Source organism: Myotis lucifugus, unplaced genomic scaffold (assembly GCF_000147115.1).
Source record: "Myotis lucifugus unplaced genomic scaffold, Myoluc2.0 scaffold_7, whole genome shotgun sequence".
Classification (NCBI taxonomy): domain Eukaryota; kingdom Metazoa; phylum Chordata; class Mammalia; order Chiroptera; family Vespertilionidae; genus Myotis; species Myotis lucifugus.
The window spans coordinates 12,712,839-12,728,470 of record NW_005871055.1 but is presented as its reverse complement, the minus strand read 5'-3'; the positions used below and the strand labels follow the sequence as shown (position 1 = coordinate 12,728,470).

The 15,632-nt window shown below is 36.6% G+C and overlaps 1 protein-coding gene across 1 annotated transcript in view; it reads left to right on the top strand.

Annotated features, from left to right (window-relative positions):
* COG6 (component of oligomeric golgi complex 6) overlaps positions 1-15,632 on the top strand; it is a 94,067-nt gene that overhangs the window by 21,073 nt on the left and 57,362 nt on the right. The window contains exons 5-10 of the mRNA XM_023749162.1: positions 4,084-4,195; positions 6,257-6,339; positions 6,684-6,754; positions 9,586-9,679; positions 14,939-15,067; positions 15,146-15,237. Of these exons, the coding sequence (XP_023604930.1) occupies positions 4,084-4,195; positions 6,257-6,339; positions 6,684-6,754; positions 9,586-9,679; positions 14,939-15,067; positions 15,146-15,237 (581 nt within the window). The remainder of the gene's footprint in view (positions 1-4,083; positions 4,196-6,256; positions 6,340-6,683; positions 6,755-9,585; positions 9,680-14,938; positions 15,068-15,145; positions 15,238-15,632) is intronic.

Genomic DNA, 15,632 nt, shown 5'->3' with positions numbered 1-15,632 from the left:
CAGAACGACCACTGGACCAGTCACTGTGAGGTGCACTGACCACCTCTTGGTTCCTTTCCCCGGCCGGCAGCTCCAATCACCTGATGGACACCCATTGCAGGGGCAGGGTTGGCGAGTGGGCGGGAACAGCCGACCTCTTGGTCCCTTCCCCTGGCCGTCAGGACGATTAACCCGATAGCAAGTGGGGAACGGAAAGTGGGTGGCAGCGGGGGGTCGGGGGCCAGCTGCAGGCAGCTGGGGAAGATGGCCCTGATCGCAGGCCGGGCCTAGGGACCGTACCTGCGCAAGAATTTTGTGCTCCGGGCCTCTAGTGAAACTATAAAAAGATTAATTTTCTTTGTAAAGATTCAAAAGAAGCTCCAAAAATGTTTTAGTTGAAATAGTTAATTTGTATGGTCTTAAAGAATTTTATGAAGTTTTATAATTACTTTAATCCTCTATGATAATGATTGGAGCTTTATCTAAGAGTATTAAACAGCTACAGGTGGCATTGCAAGCCTCCAGGCAGTGGTTCTCAACCTTCCTAATGCCACGACCCTTTAATACAGTTCCTCATGTTGTGGTGACCCCCAATTTCATTGTTACAAATTGAACATAATTAAAGCATAGTGATTAATCACAAAAACAATATGTAATTATATATGTGTTTTCCGATGGTCTTAGGCGACCCTGTGAAAGGGTCGCTCGACCCCCAAAGGGGTCTCGACCCACAGGTTGAGAACCGCTGCTCCAGAGGCTAAGCCCCCACTGGAACCTATGAGTACTACTACCTGCCCCAGTGGGGTCTATGTCTTTCCACTGCCTATCACCAATGGAATGTTCCCCTGCTTCCTGGCTACCCCTACCCACCACCCCCACCTGAGTTCTATCTAAGACCTCCCATAATGGACAGGGCCAGGGGATATGTGCAGCTCCCACCACCACCCTACCCTGGGCCCAGGGAACCACAGGTCAGCAGCCCTGATGTCCTCTCCACTCCTGCAGCCGGAGTGAAGGCTGCAGAAGCAGCTGCTAATGCCTATTACAACCTGGGCAACCCACACAAACTCTACATGCCCACAAACCAGCCCCTACCCCCCGCCCATTACCCCTCTTCTGGAAGATAAAAAAATCCAGTAGACCCCTCACCTTCTGCCTTCTGCCTCTCATCCTCTTTCCTTTCCCTCCCCTAGGGGCCAAATCTGGGGTGAAGGGTGAAGGGTGATGGGGGTGGGGGTGGGGGTGAGGGGCCGGTTCTTCCCTGTCTGATTGCAAAACACCAGGAACTGGCTTTAACAGAAGGGAGGGGCTGCTTGCCTGCAGCTTCCTGCACTAGCCCAGAACTGACACTTGCTCAGCGCCCTTCCTTCTCAGAATCTCTGGGGCTCTCCGTGGGGTCTCAGCGCCTCTCTGAGTTCCTGCCCTGTTCTAGGAGCTTCTACCCAAGGGGAGACTCTCTGGCCACCTCCGCCTCCGCATTCCAGCTCCCTCATTTTTTAGCCACTTTATCTTCAGCCTCAGGTCCTCCCGAGAACCCTGTCAGCCCTGATCACATTCTCTGTACTTGCACTCTGGGCTGTGACTAGCCATGGAGGCCACATTCCCTTGCCAGCTAGCCTCCTGCCCCAGTCACACCTGCCTTCTCTGCCCTGACCTTGGTCATTCTGTTGCCACCACAGTGTGACTTTTGGAGCTTTAACATGAGCTTCCAGGGGCTGGGTGGCATCAGGAACAGGCCTCTGAGGCGCAAGGAGGGGAACCTTCTGCTTCCTTCTAGTGTTTCTGGAATTTGTTTCCCATTGCCTTCTCTCTTTCCCCTCTCGAAGGGGCTTCTGGAATTGGAGAAGCGTGTCTGCCCAGCATGCCATTTGGGATGTGCTGGGTGGGCTGGAACAAATGCCCCCGACCTCTGGGACCTAACAGGGGTATGTGCTGACCACAACCTCTGGCAGCCCCGCAGCCAGCTCTCTTCCCTTTAAGCTTCATGCCTGGTTGGCGATGTGCCCCTGAATGCACTCAAATGTGCTCTTATTTGCTCTTGGACTGCCATGAAGTGAGGAGATGGTTAAAGAGAATTCCCTATTTATTTGACAAAAAAATCCAGTTAATATATTAATGTGAAATACAAAATCTTTTTAAAAAATATTAAAACCTGTTAAGGTAAATTTTCATAATCAGTAATATGATGATTAAGGACACATGCCATTTAAATCTATATCTTTAATTAGGTGATTTATGTTATCATTTGCTATAAATAGAACATTACTGCCACCTGGAAGAATTTTCCTTTTTAGCTTTTTATGTTACTCAGCAGGAGTATTTGACTTTGTGAATTTAAAACCTCATAACCCAAGAGTACAAACCAAAGATGATAGATACATTGGACTATCTATACAAATAGTGTTAATACCTATTTTTGTTCATTTTTGGGGGGTATTATTAGATTATAGAATATTACTGCCTTGTGAATACTACTAAAGAAGCACTTAGAATTTTATTTATATATCTTCAAAGCTAAGATACAGAAGCCAGGAATGTTGAGGTTCTGCTCAGGTAGTTTGTACAGTGGGGCCTTGACTTACGAGTTTAATTTGTTCCGAGACCAAGCTCGTTAAGGAGCTCCTTAAGGAGCTCGTTAACTCAAATTACTCTATCAACTCAATGCAAAAAATCGGCTGCGAGACAGCTGGTATCTCAAAAAACTCGTTAGTCGGGACACTCGTAAGTCAAGGCCCCACTGTATTCCTAACTTGCCTTTTGATGGTCAGTCTGCTCAGTCCTTCAGGTCCTGGCAAGTTGCATTCCAGACTATAGTTGGCCTTTTCCTAATTTTCAACTAGTCTAAATAGGTTGCAATCAGTTAACCCTTTGCGGTCGTTTGTCTACTCTCAGCCACCAAAGCTTTTTTACCGTTCCGGTTGTATGTCTGCTCTCAGCCACCACAGCAAGGAACCGTACGAATCTTAACTCTATTTATTCATGTATCAGTTCATAATTTCTCTGAAAGCTCTTAAGTGTCTAAGCGACCTTGTCACGAACCAAAACATTGCCCCGACAAATCGGAGATATCGAAACTCAATATAAACAAACGCGGTCGTTCCACACTCGCCATGCAAAACACCGTGGCGAGTCAGTCGCCTTTTGAGAGTGAAGAAATCGACAAGCTTCGGAGATACTTCGCAGAATTTCAAATAAAGCTTTACAAATTACGTTTAACTGTAATTAGGCATTCTCGCTTGTTAAGATATTTCAAAATAATACTCCAAAATGGCAAAAATAAAGTTACCGAAAGAAGTGTACTGCGAATCTGAAAGTAACGATGAAGAGTTTTATTTTGGCACCTTGAATACTGACTCTGACGTAGAAAGTGATAACGTTTGTAGTGATTCTACTAGTAGTGACGTAGTTCCAAAAAAGAATAAATCTTGTTTATCCTTCATAATCTTGCATGTTATGTATCACTGCTCTTTCAATGGAAATTAATTCCGACCAGTACGACACCCATGTCCAAATTTAATACGACCGCAAAGGGTTAATATATTTTAAAAGACTTTTTTATTACCATAGTGTACAGAAAAAGCCAGGAAGGCAAAAGTGAGAAGTGACTATAGGTTTATAAGGAAATTAGTAAATGAGTTTTGGAGTTCTAGCTCTAACTGAAAATTAAAAAACAAAAAACAATATACCTGATTTTTGGTTGCTGTGTACTTCATGTGAAAACTTGAAAGCTTAGGAATTTTAATACTGAGAAGAAAATAGTTGAACATGGGCATATTTTTCTCCTGTAAGATAACCTTACTATTACAGTGTGAACTATTTAAGTACTTGTAGGGACCATATGTGAACTTTTTTCTTCTTTTTTATAATTGTTAACTCCTTTTACTATGTGCAAGTATTTGAGGTAGAATGATATCAGCTAATTTTATCACCTACATACCTGATGAGCTTCCAGTATTTGAGGTAGAAATTATACTTTTAGAGATGTTGAGAATCTTTCACACCTTTATTTTAAAAGGTTAGTATGTTAGACATAATTTGTTTTAAAGCTATGCAAATGCACAATGTATTTGATTTTTATTATGTTTTTGTTTTTTGTTACTACAGTCAAAGATTAGAAATAAGAGCACAAGTTGCCGATGCTTTCTTATCCAAGTTCCAACTAACTTCTGATGAAATGAGTGTTCTCCGAGGTACAAGAGAAGGACCTATTACTGAGGTATCTTGCTTTTGTTATATTCATTTAAAGTGTTGCAGTTACAGATGTCATTTTTAAGGCTTTATTTTATCATTTAAAAAATATTTGATTTGAAAATATTTTTAAATTTGGAAATTAAGATGCATATTTTAAATTGTTTTATTTTTTTCAAAGCAATACATGTTCTTTTTAAAGGGTACAAGGCTTATAAAGAAAAGCTACATCACCTCTTCCACTCCTCCTTATCTCTAAGTCTTTTGTCAACCATTTCAAACCTGTTAATTGCTGCTTTTGTAAATTCTATATTTAAGAGCTATTATTAAAAAGAATTTGCTTTTAATGTAGTGGGGATGGAAAGGCAGTAAGTTATCCAATCAAATGCATTTAAAGATTACTATTAGTTATGTGTACTAAATTTAGTGCCTGTTATTCCGGGGATGGGGGTGTACAGGATATTAGATCAATTTTAAAGAATAAACTATATGTTCTTTCATTTAACAAATATATTTTAATTATCTGTGTTAACTATTTTTTATATATGTTCTTTGATTTAACAAATATGTTTTAATTATCTGTGTTAACTATTTTTTATTGATTTCCTAACATGAAATATGAGGATTTAGCCTCTTCCCCTCAGCCCCACCCCCCCATACACACACACACACACACACACACAAACACACTCTCTTTCCTTTGTACCTCACAGTACAGTAGCATGGCATTTTCCGTTTTCATTTCAATGACATTACAGTGATTACATGTTCTTCATTTTACAATTTTTTGTCTTTTCTAGATTTGGAAATTCCTTATTTTTTCATCTAATGAATTTTTTATCCTATGCCATTCTTTCCAAACTGACATAGAATTATAAAACCTCTCAAAATGCTAAACAACAGGGAAACGTTTTATTTCTTTCTTTCTTTTTTTTTTTTTTACTTGAAAACATTCAGTTTTTCCAGAAAGGAATTTTTCATTCTCCTAACTGGGAGGAACTACAAATGTACACTTGCTGTCATTATTCTGGGGTCTGAGGGCAGGAAGAGTTCTTAAAGTGGGGGTGGAGTCTCATGGAGTGGCTCTGATAGATGTCACTGTTATCTTACAGTCCAGGCTGAATGTAAGCAGTTACCTGTGGGTAGGGACATTGCTTATTAGCCCTTGTAGTTTGAGGAACTTTGCACATTTTAAATATTTGACATCTCACCTTTTCTCTTCTTGGGAGAAATAATAAACTATATTAGAGGGGATGTTTTTTATTTAAATTGAATTCATCAAAGAAAAGTAACACAGTCATTATTTTCATGTTTAGAACACTGTTTGCTTTTATAAACTAAGGCTCCAATATGTTTTTCTAAAATAAAAATATCTTGGAGTTCAGTATCTGTCAGCTTTTAATATTTAATGAGCATCTTTTATACATCTAACTGTGCAGTCTACTCTTAGATGTGGGGACAAGAATGGGTATATAGCCGAAACCGGTTTGGCTCAACGGATAGAGCGTCGGCCTGCAGACTGAAAGGTCCCAGGTCATTATTTTCATGTTTAGAACACTGTTTGCTTTTATAAACTAAGGCTCCAATATGTTTTTCTAAAATAGATTGATGTTTCTAACTCTCTATCTCTCTCCCTTCCTCTCTGTATAAAATCAATAAAATATATTTAAAAAAAAAAAAAAAAAAAAAAAAAAAAAAGAATGGGTATATAAAAGATATATAAAATGTCATGTTTAATGATAAGAAAGCCATGCTTAACTAAGTCATAAGATGTGCATTCCATAGCACATTTTTCTTTGTGATAATCTTTAGGTTTGCATTTCTCTTCACTAGACTATGCACTTCCTCTTTATAAATTTTTCATCGATGGCAGCAGACAATTGGCATATAGTAGACATTGAATTAGTATATGTTTTGAAATTTGAATAAATATATTATACTTTACATAAAAATTTAGAGAAAGTTGAGATCAGTATAGAAAGGATCAGACTAGGGAAAGTATTTGTTTTTCCTTTGTAGTAATATTTCAGAGTAATGTAATTTTACCTGAAAACATGGACATTTTAAGATTGCATTCTTAATTTTAAAGGATTTTTTCAAGGGATTGGGAAGAGTAAAACAGATTCATAATGATGTCAAAGTTCTCTTGCGTACAAACCAACAAACAGCAGGGTGAGTAACCTTTTCAGTTCATAATTGCATTGCCTCTTATATTTCCAAAATTAAAAAAATTCTAGGTTCTTTTTGAAAAAGTTTAATCTTTATGTGTCCTTGGATAAGGAGGGAGTTATATCCTGATGTGCTTAGAGTAAAACAGCAATTGGGTAACAAAGTGATGGTAATAAAATTTGACATATGTTTAACTATAAAAAAATTGAAAATCATTCCATAAAATGATAAAATACTAACATGATGTAACCAAATCATTCTGTAATTAAACAATATTTAGGTGCTTAGATGTAGCTGTTGGCTAAAGTTTAAATTGTAATGCATTTTTTATTTTTATTTTTTTTTAGTTTAGAAATTATGGAACAGATGGCCTTGCTTCAAGAAACAGCTTATGAAAGACTTTATCGATGGGCTCAAAGTAAGTGATTTCTTTCATGTGGTCTGGATTTGTGAATATCAGTGTTACAATATTTTTTATCTCACTTGGTCATTATTTGATATATTTTGATTTTAGTTATCAAAAAGTACTTTTAAAAAGAAAACAAACTTTACATCTGAACATATTATGAACATTTAACATCAGTCAAGCAATATGTTGATTAAGGATGGAAATTAAAAAATAAAGTCAACATTTCTAGATTATTTTATCTAATTAGATTAGTCTATCTAATCTAGATTACTTTATCTGATCTAGATTAGATTATTTTGTTTTTATTTCAGACAGGAAAGAAGAGAGAGGGAGAGATAGAAACATTAATGATGAGAGAGAATCATTGATCGGCTGCCTCCTGCACACCCCCCACTGGGGATGGAGCCTGCAACTAGGCATATGCCCTGACCGGAAATTGAACCCTGACCTCCTGGTTTATAGGTCAATGATCAACTACTGAGCCATGGTGGCCGGGCTAGACTAGATTATTTAATTTCATTTTTTTTTAATTATTATTTTTTTAAATCTTTATTGTTGAAAGTATTACATATATCTCCTTTTTACCCCCATTGACCTCTTCTAGCCCACCTCTGCCCCCTGCCCCAGGCTTTCACCACCCTATTGTCTGTGTCCATGGGTTATGCATATATGGATACAAGTTCTTTGGTTGATCTCTTCCCACCCTCTCAACCTCCCCCAACTTTCCTCTGAGATTCTGCCATCTCGATTAGACATTGCTTGTTATTTACTTAACTTTATTATAAATAGTGAATAATATTGTATTTCTGCTGTAACAAATTGCCACAAGCTTAGTGGCTTAAACCAATACAAATTTATTTTCTAGTAGTTCCACAAGTCAGGAATCATATATGGTTTTCACCACACTAAAATTAAACTGTTGCCCTAGCCGGTTTGGCTCAGTGGGTAGAGTGTTGGCTTCGGACTGAAGGGTCCTGGGTTTGATTCGGTCAAGGGCATGTACCTTGGCTGCAGGCACATCCCCAGTAGGGGGTGTGCAGGAGGCAGCTGATCGATGTTTCTCTCTCATCGATGTTTCTAACTCTCTGTCCCTCTCCCTTCCTCTCTGTAAAAATTCAATAAAATATATTTTAAAAAATAAATAAAATTAAACTGTTGGCAGGGTTCTATTCATTTCTGGAGGCTCTGAGGAATAATCTGTTTCCTCACTTATTCAGTTTGTTGGCATAATTTAGTTCCTTGAGTCTGTAAGACTGAGGTTTGAATTTCCTTGATGGCTGCCACTGAGGGTTTTTCCCAGTTTTTAGAGGCTGTTTGCATTCTTTGGCGTATGGCCTCCTCCATCTTTAAAGCTAGCAGCGGAGGATCGAGTTACTCTCTTGCTTGAATATCTCCTGGCTCTTCTATCTATATCTCTACCTCTTCTGCCAGCCTCTTCCACTTTTAGGTCCTATGTGATTACCTTGGACCCACTAAGGAAATCTGGGGAAATTGCCCTTTTTTAAGGTCTATCACCTTAATTCCACCTGCAAAGTGTCTTTACTATGTAAGGTAAACTATCACAAGTTCCAGGGATTAGGGATCTTTGGAGGACCATTATTTTGCCTACCACAAATGGTTTATTTGCTTTAGTTTTGTTTAAAAATGTTTCAATAAGTTCTCAAAATTTCCTATTAAAACCAAAGAAGATAGTTAAGAGCAAGAATGGAATAGGAGAACAGAAATTTTAATAGGTGTTACCAACTGACTATTGAAGCAGTTGGGATTAAATCTCGTTAACCGGTAACACCTGTACTGTACTGTGAAAACCTGGTTCAGATGATTTATCTGGTTCAGATGATTTACTCCAAAATGTTTCTTTTTCTGCCTCTCATTTTTTGTACTGTTTACTCCTACTTTGAGTCTTGTCTCTTTCTCTCTTTATATACAAGTCCTACCTCAATCTTCAAAGCTGAGTTTAGGTTTTGCATCTTTCTGGAACTCTCCATGGCTACATTTAATCACAGTGACTTTTCCCCATTTCTGAACACTGTTGGGAAATATTTATTTGGCATTTAATAATTTACTACTCTATTATTGCTTTTTGTATATGTATATTTTTGCTCTCTAGTTTAGATTTCTTTTTCAAAGGCCTCAAATTTCTTTGTGCTCTCATGACATCTAACATAGTGGTTCCAAACTGTGGGACAGTGCTAGTGTGAGGTCTTCATATCTTAAAGGTTGGTATTTCTGAAACAAGTTTGAAGTTCTTTAAACATAGTGGACTCTTAATAGGTATTTAATGATAATATTAGAATATTAAAATAAAGAAAATTTGGTGTAGGGATTTTTAAAACTTTAAAGTCTAAACTTTTAAAATGATATTCTTATTACTACATATTATCCATATAAACATTTTAAGTATATGCTTAAAGATTACTCCCAAGGGAAGGAACTTTGTAATATATATGTATATATTGTGTGTGTGTGTCTCTGTGTGTGTATTTTTAATACTCTTCCCCTCTTGCCTTGAGCATTACTGTGTATATAGCAGTTATTCAGTGAATATTTTTTCATTGATGCTTTTTTTAGAAATATAGTTTTTTAAAACAATAATAAAATATAAGTTTGGGGTGTACCAGGTAGCATATGTGGTCATTTAGAGTTATATAAATACTTAAGCTTAAATTTTTAGTTTGGTTGACAGCATAAACCAGTTCTTGATAGACATATTCTCTAGGTTTTCCCAAGCATTTTAAAAATGCAATATTTGCTATAGAATTTAGACTATGATTGTACAACAGACATAATAAAGACCTAACTTTAATTTAACAGAGGTTCTAATGTTAATTATTTTTCAGGTGAATGCAGAACATTGACACAAGAATCATGTGACATATCTCCAGTATTAACTCAGGCAATGGAAGCCCTGCAGGATAGACCTGTCTTATATAAGTAAGTGACTTTTTCCTAATTAAAAAAGAAAAGCCCTACTTTTGTTTTTATAATGCACCTTAACTTTTGGTATTATTAAATACAGTAGTTTGAGTGATACTTGTAATAACTTACAATGATATTTTCATCCCATATTATGTCTATATCAATGCTAGCATCAGTTCATTTGCATATTATATGCTAAAGAATGAAATATGGAGGGGAAAACTCAGGTGTTCCTGTATCTAAACTACCTCTTATATTTATGTAGAGGCTAAGGGGCTTTTCCCCATTCTGTCATTTTATTAACTACCTTGGAATTGTGACTAAGACTCCTGTAGCAACACTATCTTGGAGAGAAAGAGGTCAAATAGAAGACTGAGAAATGAAAAAAGGGTCCAGGTCTTTGATCCTGTAAGTTATACCAGCCAAGAGATAAGTGATAATATATAGAAAAGAACTTATGCATTATTAACTTGTTTACATATTTGTTATTAATCTTCATTTTAATTTTATTATTTTATTTCTCATCCTATATAATAAAACTCTAATATGCAAATCGACTGAATGATGGAACAACTGGCAGAATGACTGGTCACTATGACATGCACTGACCACCAGGGGGCAGACGCTCAATGCAGGAGCTGTCCCCTGGTGGTCAGTGTGCTCCTACAGGGGGAGCACCACTCAGCCAGAAGCTGGGCTCATGAATGACGAGCGCAGTGGCGGTGGCCGGAGCCTCTCCTCCCTCCGCTGTAGGTGGGCGGTAAGGAGCAAGGGGTCCTGGACTGTGAGAGTCCCAGATAGTGAGAGGGATGTCTGACTGCCGGCTTAGGCCCGATCCCCCTGGCAGGTGGACATCCCCCTAAGCTGGCAGGTGGACATTCCCAAGGGGTCCTGGACTGCTAGAGGGCACAGGCTGGGCTGAGGGGCCCCCCCCCCCCCCCCAAGTGCAGGAATTTCATGCACTGGGCCTCTAGTATAAAATAAAAGGAAATACTTTTTATTTTTAATGACTGGAATAATATGAAAAAAGGGAGACCAAGTGAGTAGTTATAATTCAGGAGACAGAAAGGAAGTGGACTTGTACATACACATTGAATCTTACTCTGAATCACGCCTTTCAGATGCTAGTAATATTTTACAAGATTTCCCATTACTCTGCTTTCTGATTGGAACATTACTTAGCTTGTAATAAGGTTCTAGAACACAAATGCTGGGACAGCTGTGTAAAAATATCATTCCACTCTTGTGTTAAGCAGAATTGTAAGTGTTAGAGATACAACATCAATGAAACACTGCCCTCAAATTGCTTTAGTTTATGAAGCCAGATATAAACACATCCATTTTATGAATATACTAGTTGCTGTTCTAGAGGTCATGTTTCAAGTATTCTGTGGTAAGAGATAGGGATGAACAGTAGGGAAAGTTTCCTCTGGAAACTAGGTAAAGTGAGTTCTGAAGGTTGAGTAGGCATTTTCCAGGAAGAATGGGAGCAGAGAACATCCTAGGTTGAGAGAACAGCAGCTGCCAAGATGCAGATTAAGAAAGAACATGCAACTTTGAGCAATCATTGCAAAAGCTTGCACTGGTCATTGGGTTAGTAGTAAGAGCCGGACCATAATAGCCGTAAATCTTGTGCATGTACATATGATCAGCTAATGTTCACTATGGGTCACCAGCTCTTTAGATTATATTTACTTTGAAATTTGTTTCCTAGCTTCTTCACTTTAAGGTATTGGTGTTTGGTTATAAGTCATTTAGTACCTAAGACGTTTGATGTTTGATTTTAATAAGTGTTACATTGTCCACAGATTCATGTTTGTTCACAAAGTCAACCTTTTTTTAAACAAAAATGCCGTTGTGTTTGGACATTTGAAAAGGTCAACTGACTTCTATAAATATATTTTCACTAAATTTTGCTTTTTGATCAACATTTGGAAAGGAGCAATACTGTTTAATGGCTTAGAAGGTGTGTGTGTGTTCTGAGTTACATTTTTTGAGAAGACTTTGCTTGCACCTTTATAAGCTTCTGTTTCCTTAGCTGTAAAATGAGGATAATATTAGTACCTATCTTACAGGTTCTTGGGAAGGTTAAATTATATTTTTCACTTAAGGTGTTTAGCATAATACTTTGCTCATCACTAAATATTAGCTATTATTTTTATTTTGAAAAGAGATAAACTGGAAAGTTGTCAACTAAAAAGGAATGTTTTTAGGGTCTCCATGACAGCCAGGCAGAAGCTTGAAGGACAAAGAATAGAGCTATAATCAAGAGGAAAGATGATTTTTCTCTGAAGGGCATATGCCAGGGAATAGGCAATAGGGGGACAATAGTGCAGATGAAGCACTTGGAAGATGAGAGAGGAGGGAGGATTTTAAGACCAGTTGATTACCATAAGATGAGTGCTGAAAAAGAAAATTGGCCTTTCATTAAGTAATCATGTATCTTCAAAGTGGTGGATTCTTTAAATTTAGCACAAACTTAATGTATCATGTTAACCACCAGATGGCATTATATGAACTTTATTTAAGTAATGTACACTAGCTTTACTTTTCATTATTGTGTCTCAGATGTGTAGGTATCATGTATAAGAAAAATGTCAGTTATTGAAGTCCTTAGGGAAAGTTGCCATACTCAGTTTTTGTTAGTAATATATAACTGGAATGCTAATGCATTCTTAACTTTTGAAATTTCTTCAAAATACAGAAATTTCTTCAAAATGAAATTTATTATATGTGGAAATGAAAAAAAAAGATGTCTTCTTTGCTAAACCTTCAGAATATAAATATAAAGAATGTAATAAGTACAGTATTGATTTTTCTTCATTCTTTCTGTATTTGTTACATTTCTTAGGAGGCTTTTATACTGTTCTTTTATCCTTTAATTTGTTATTGACCAAAATTTTTCATCTTTTAATTTGCTTTTTGACCATAATTTTTCTTTTTCACTATAGCTAGATATTATAAAAAATGGGAATTTTAATTTTACTAGAGGCATTTTAGAATATTTACATAAGTTTACATTCACCTTTGTAAATGTGCATTTTGAATTTTTGACCTTTGTTGGAAAAGAATCTGGTTTTGGTTAAAGAAGTTTTCTTCTATTTCTGGGAAAAGATGTTTCATGTCTACAGATATCATTGAAGGTTTATTGTAGCTTACATTATTCTTGCTTCAGATTATGTCTATTATTGCAGTTGGATTACCATTAATATTGTTTATTGATATCTTATAGAGTTATACAGATTAGATTCCATGGTTTGTGGGATTTGATAACTTCCCCCTTCTCTTTTAAAATGCCAATGGTTTCTAATATAACTTTTGATCAGATTTTTGGGTTCTGAGGGTGAGGATTAATTTTCTATATTTAAAAAGTTGAAAGTTTTTGAATTTTGTTTTGTGATAAGTAGTCATTTGATCAAAAGTCATTTAATGTAATTGGTGATTATTTAAAAGGGGTGGAGAACGTCCGGCCCTCGAGCCGTATAAGGCCCCTGAAATCATTTGGTTTGGTCCTGCAAAGGCATTAGGGGTGAGTTAATTAAATGTTTGACCAAATATAGCAGGCTAATTTTTAAGTTGATAATTTTGTATGGTCTGCGAATGATGTTATAACTATCCAAATTGCCCTTGGCAGAAAATAGGTTCCTTACCCCTGAGTTAAAAGAATGCAGTTTTTACACTAAAACATTGAGAATTTAAGAGCATGAGGGGAAAAATAGAAATTTTTGTTCTAATTTGTTTTATAAAATAGAAAGTGAATGCAAGGCAGTTGTACAGTTTAACAAAACTCAGCTTGATATTGTTTCCATCTTGACATATTGCTAGTATATCATTGCAGGGAATTGCAAAATCAGTTTAACAGAATGCAAACACATACAAAGAACCATGATCTGGTTACTGCTGAATGGTCTTTTAAAAGGTTCAGATTCCTAAAAATTTATAGTTATTGATCACTTCACTACACTTTCACTTTTATTTAAAAATATTTTTTCTTCCAGCTTGTGTTAAAAAAATGTATTCTATTAAAAAATCAGTAGCATATTTAAGAAAGCGTATAGCTGAAGGAATTAATTCTTTGGAAACCTTTGTGAAATCCTGGTAGCTTTAGTTTATATGTACAGTAATAAAATAATTCTTAATATATAGTCTATTAGAACACTGCCTAGGCATTTATAAGTTAATGGATCTAGAATCTGCTGCCATTGGACTGTGAAAAAAAATTTTGTTTTCTGTGTACTTTTAAAAAAGAAAGAACTTTCATTTGGGTGATGGGTGTAAGGAATAGTGGTGATAATGGGAAACAAAGGGAGATTTTAATCAAAGAAATGGGTACTTGTGGCAACTACAAGCCATCCTATAATTTCACCCCAAATTGTTTGATCTCCCATTTCAAAGTTTTCCTTCTCTAAAATTCCCTCACCTTAGAAAGCCTTTCCCCCCTTTTTCAACTAGAATTGATGACATGTAAACATATGTAAAAGAAAGTTATTTGCTATGTATGCTAAGGTGATCAGTAAATTTAAGAAACATATATTTACTAGTGAAGTCAAAATAAGCTTTTAAATGTGAATAGTATGTTTTGGACAAATTTGGTGGTAGGTTGTGATAATATGTATAAAGGAGAGTTTTTTAATGTAGAAGGAAGAAGCTTGTACTAGTAGTTTGGATTGCGGAGTTGTAATTGGCCCTGAGAATTAGATAATATGGCCTTATGTGAACAGTGGAGCATCATGTTTGGACTAGGAGGATAATGAAACCTGAATAGTCCAAGATTTCTACCTTAACCTTGATTTTTACTTTTACCTAATTCACTGCTTTTTTTGCTTTTAAAAAATATTTTTATTGATTTTTAGAGAGAGGGGGAGAGGGAGAAAGAAACATTAATGTCAGAGTGAAACATCAATCGGGTGCCTCCTGCATGCCCCCCTGAGGATTGAGACTGCAACCCAGGCATGTGCCCTGACCAGGAATCAAAGTGTCAACCCTTCAGTGCACAGGACAACGTCCAACCAGCTGAACCACATCAGCCGGGGCTCTACTGCCTTTTTTTTCTTTTCTTTTCTTTTCTTTCTTTTTTTTTTTCATTAATCCCAGATCCCAGCATTCTTTCTTAACAGTAGTGAAGTTTTATACTTTTAGATTGAATAGTATTGCTTAAGAGAGTTGTGTAAAGAAGCTTTATAGATGTCTTGCTTATCTTAGAAATTGCATGAATAGTTTGATATAACCATTAGGAAGAAAACAACTATTTTTTATATTACTTGTTTCTTCTAGGTATACCTTAGATGAATTTGGAACAGCCAGAAGAAGTACAGTTGTCCGTGGATTTATTGATGCTCTTACAAGAGGGGGCCCAGGAGGTACACCTAGACCCATTGAAATGCACTCCCATGACCCTTTAAGGTATGGTAATCAGACAATATTGGAATATTTGATGGTTTTCTGAAGGGAATCTTTACTAATATTTAGTTTTTTCATTAGATATGTAGGAGATATGTTGGCTTGGCTCCATCAAGCTACTGCTTCTGAAAAAGAACACCTTGAAGCTCTCTTAAAGCATGTAACTACACAAGGTGGGCCCTCCAATTGTATTGCTAATGTCTAAATATATAAAATAACACAAGACTTCTCTGTTTCTATACTTACTGATGACTCCTTCACGGGGATAAGCTTTTCTCACCTACAAGGTACAATAAGCATCCTAATTAAATTTCCTCTTCCTGTTTTTCTTTTTCTGCTAATAAACTTTCTTCTCTATCCCCTTTATCCTTGTCACACAACTGTTTACACCTTTATAGTGGACCCTACCATATCAAATCTGGAGTCCTCTGCTTTTCTTTTAAGGCATTGCTTTAGCATACATTATCTCAGATCTTCCATGCCACATCACTTTGAAGGCAATTTAGGTGTGAGTAAGCTGACTAAGTGACTTGCTTATGGTCATTAAGCTGCTAATTCTTTGACTCCT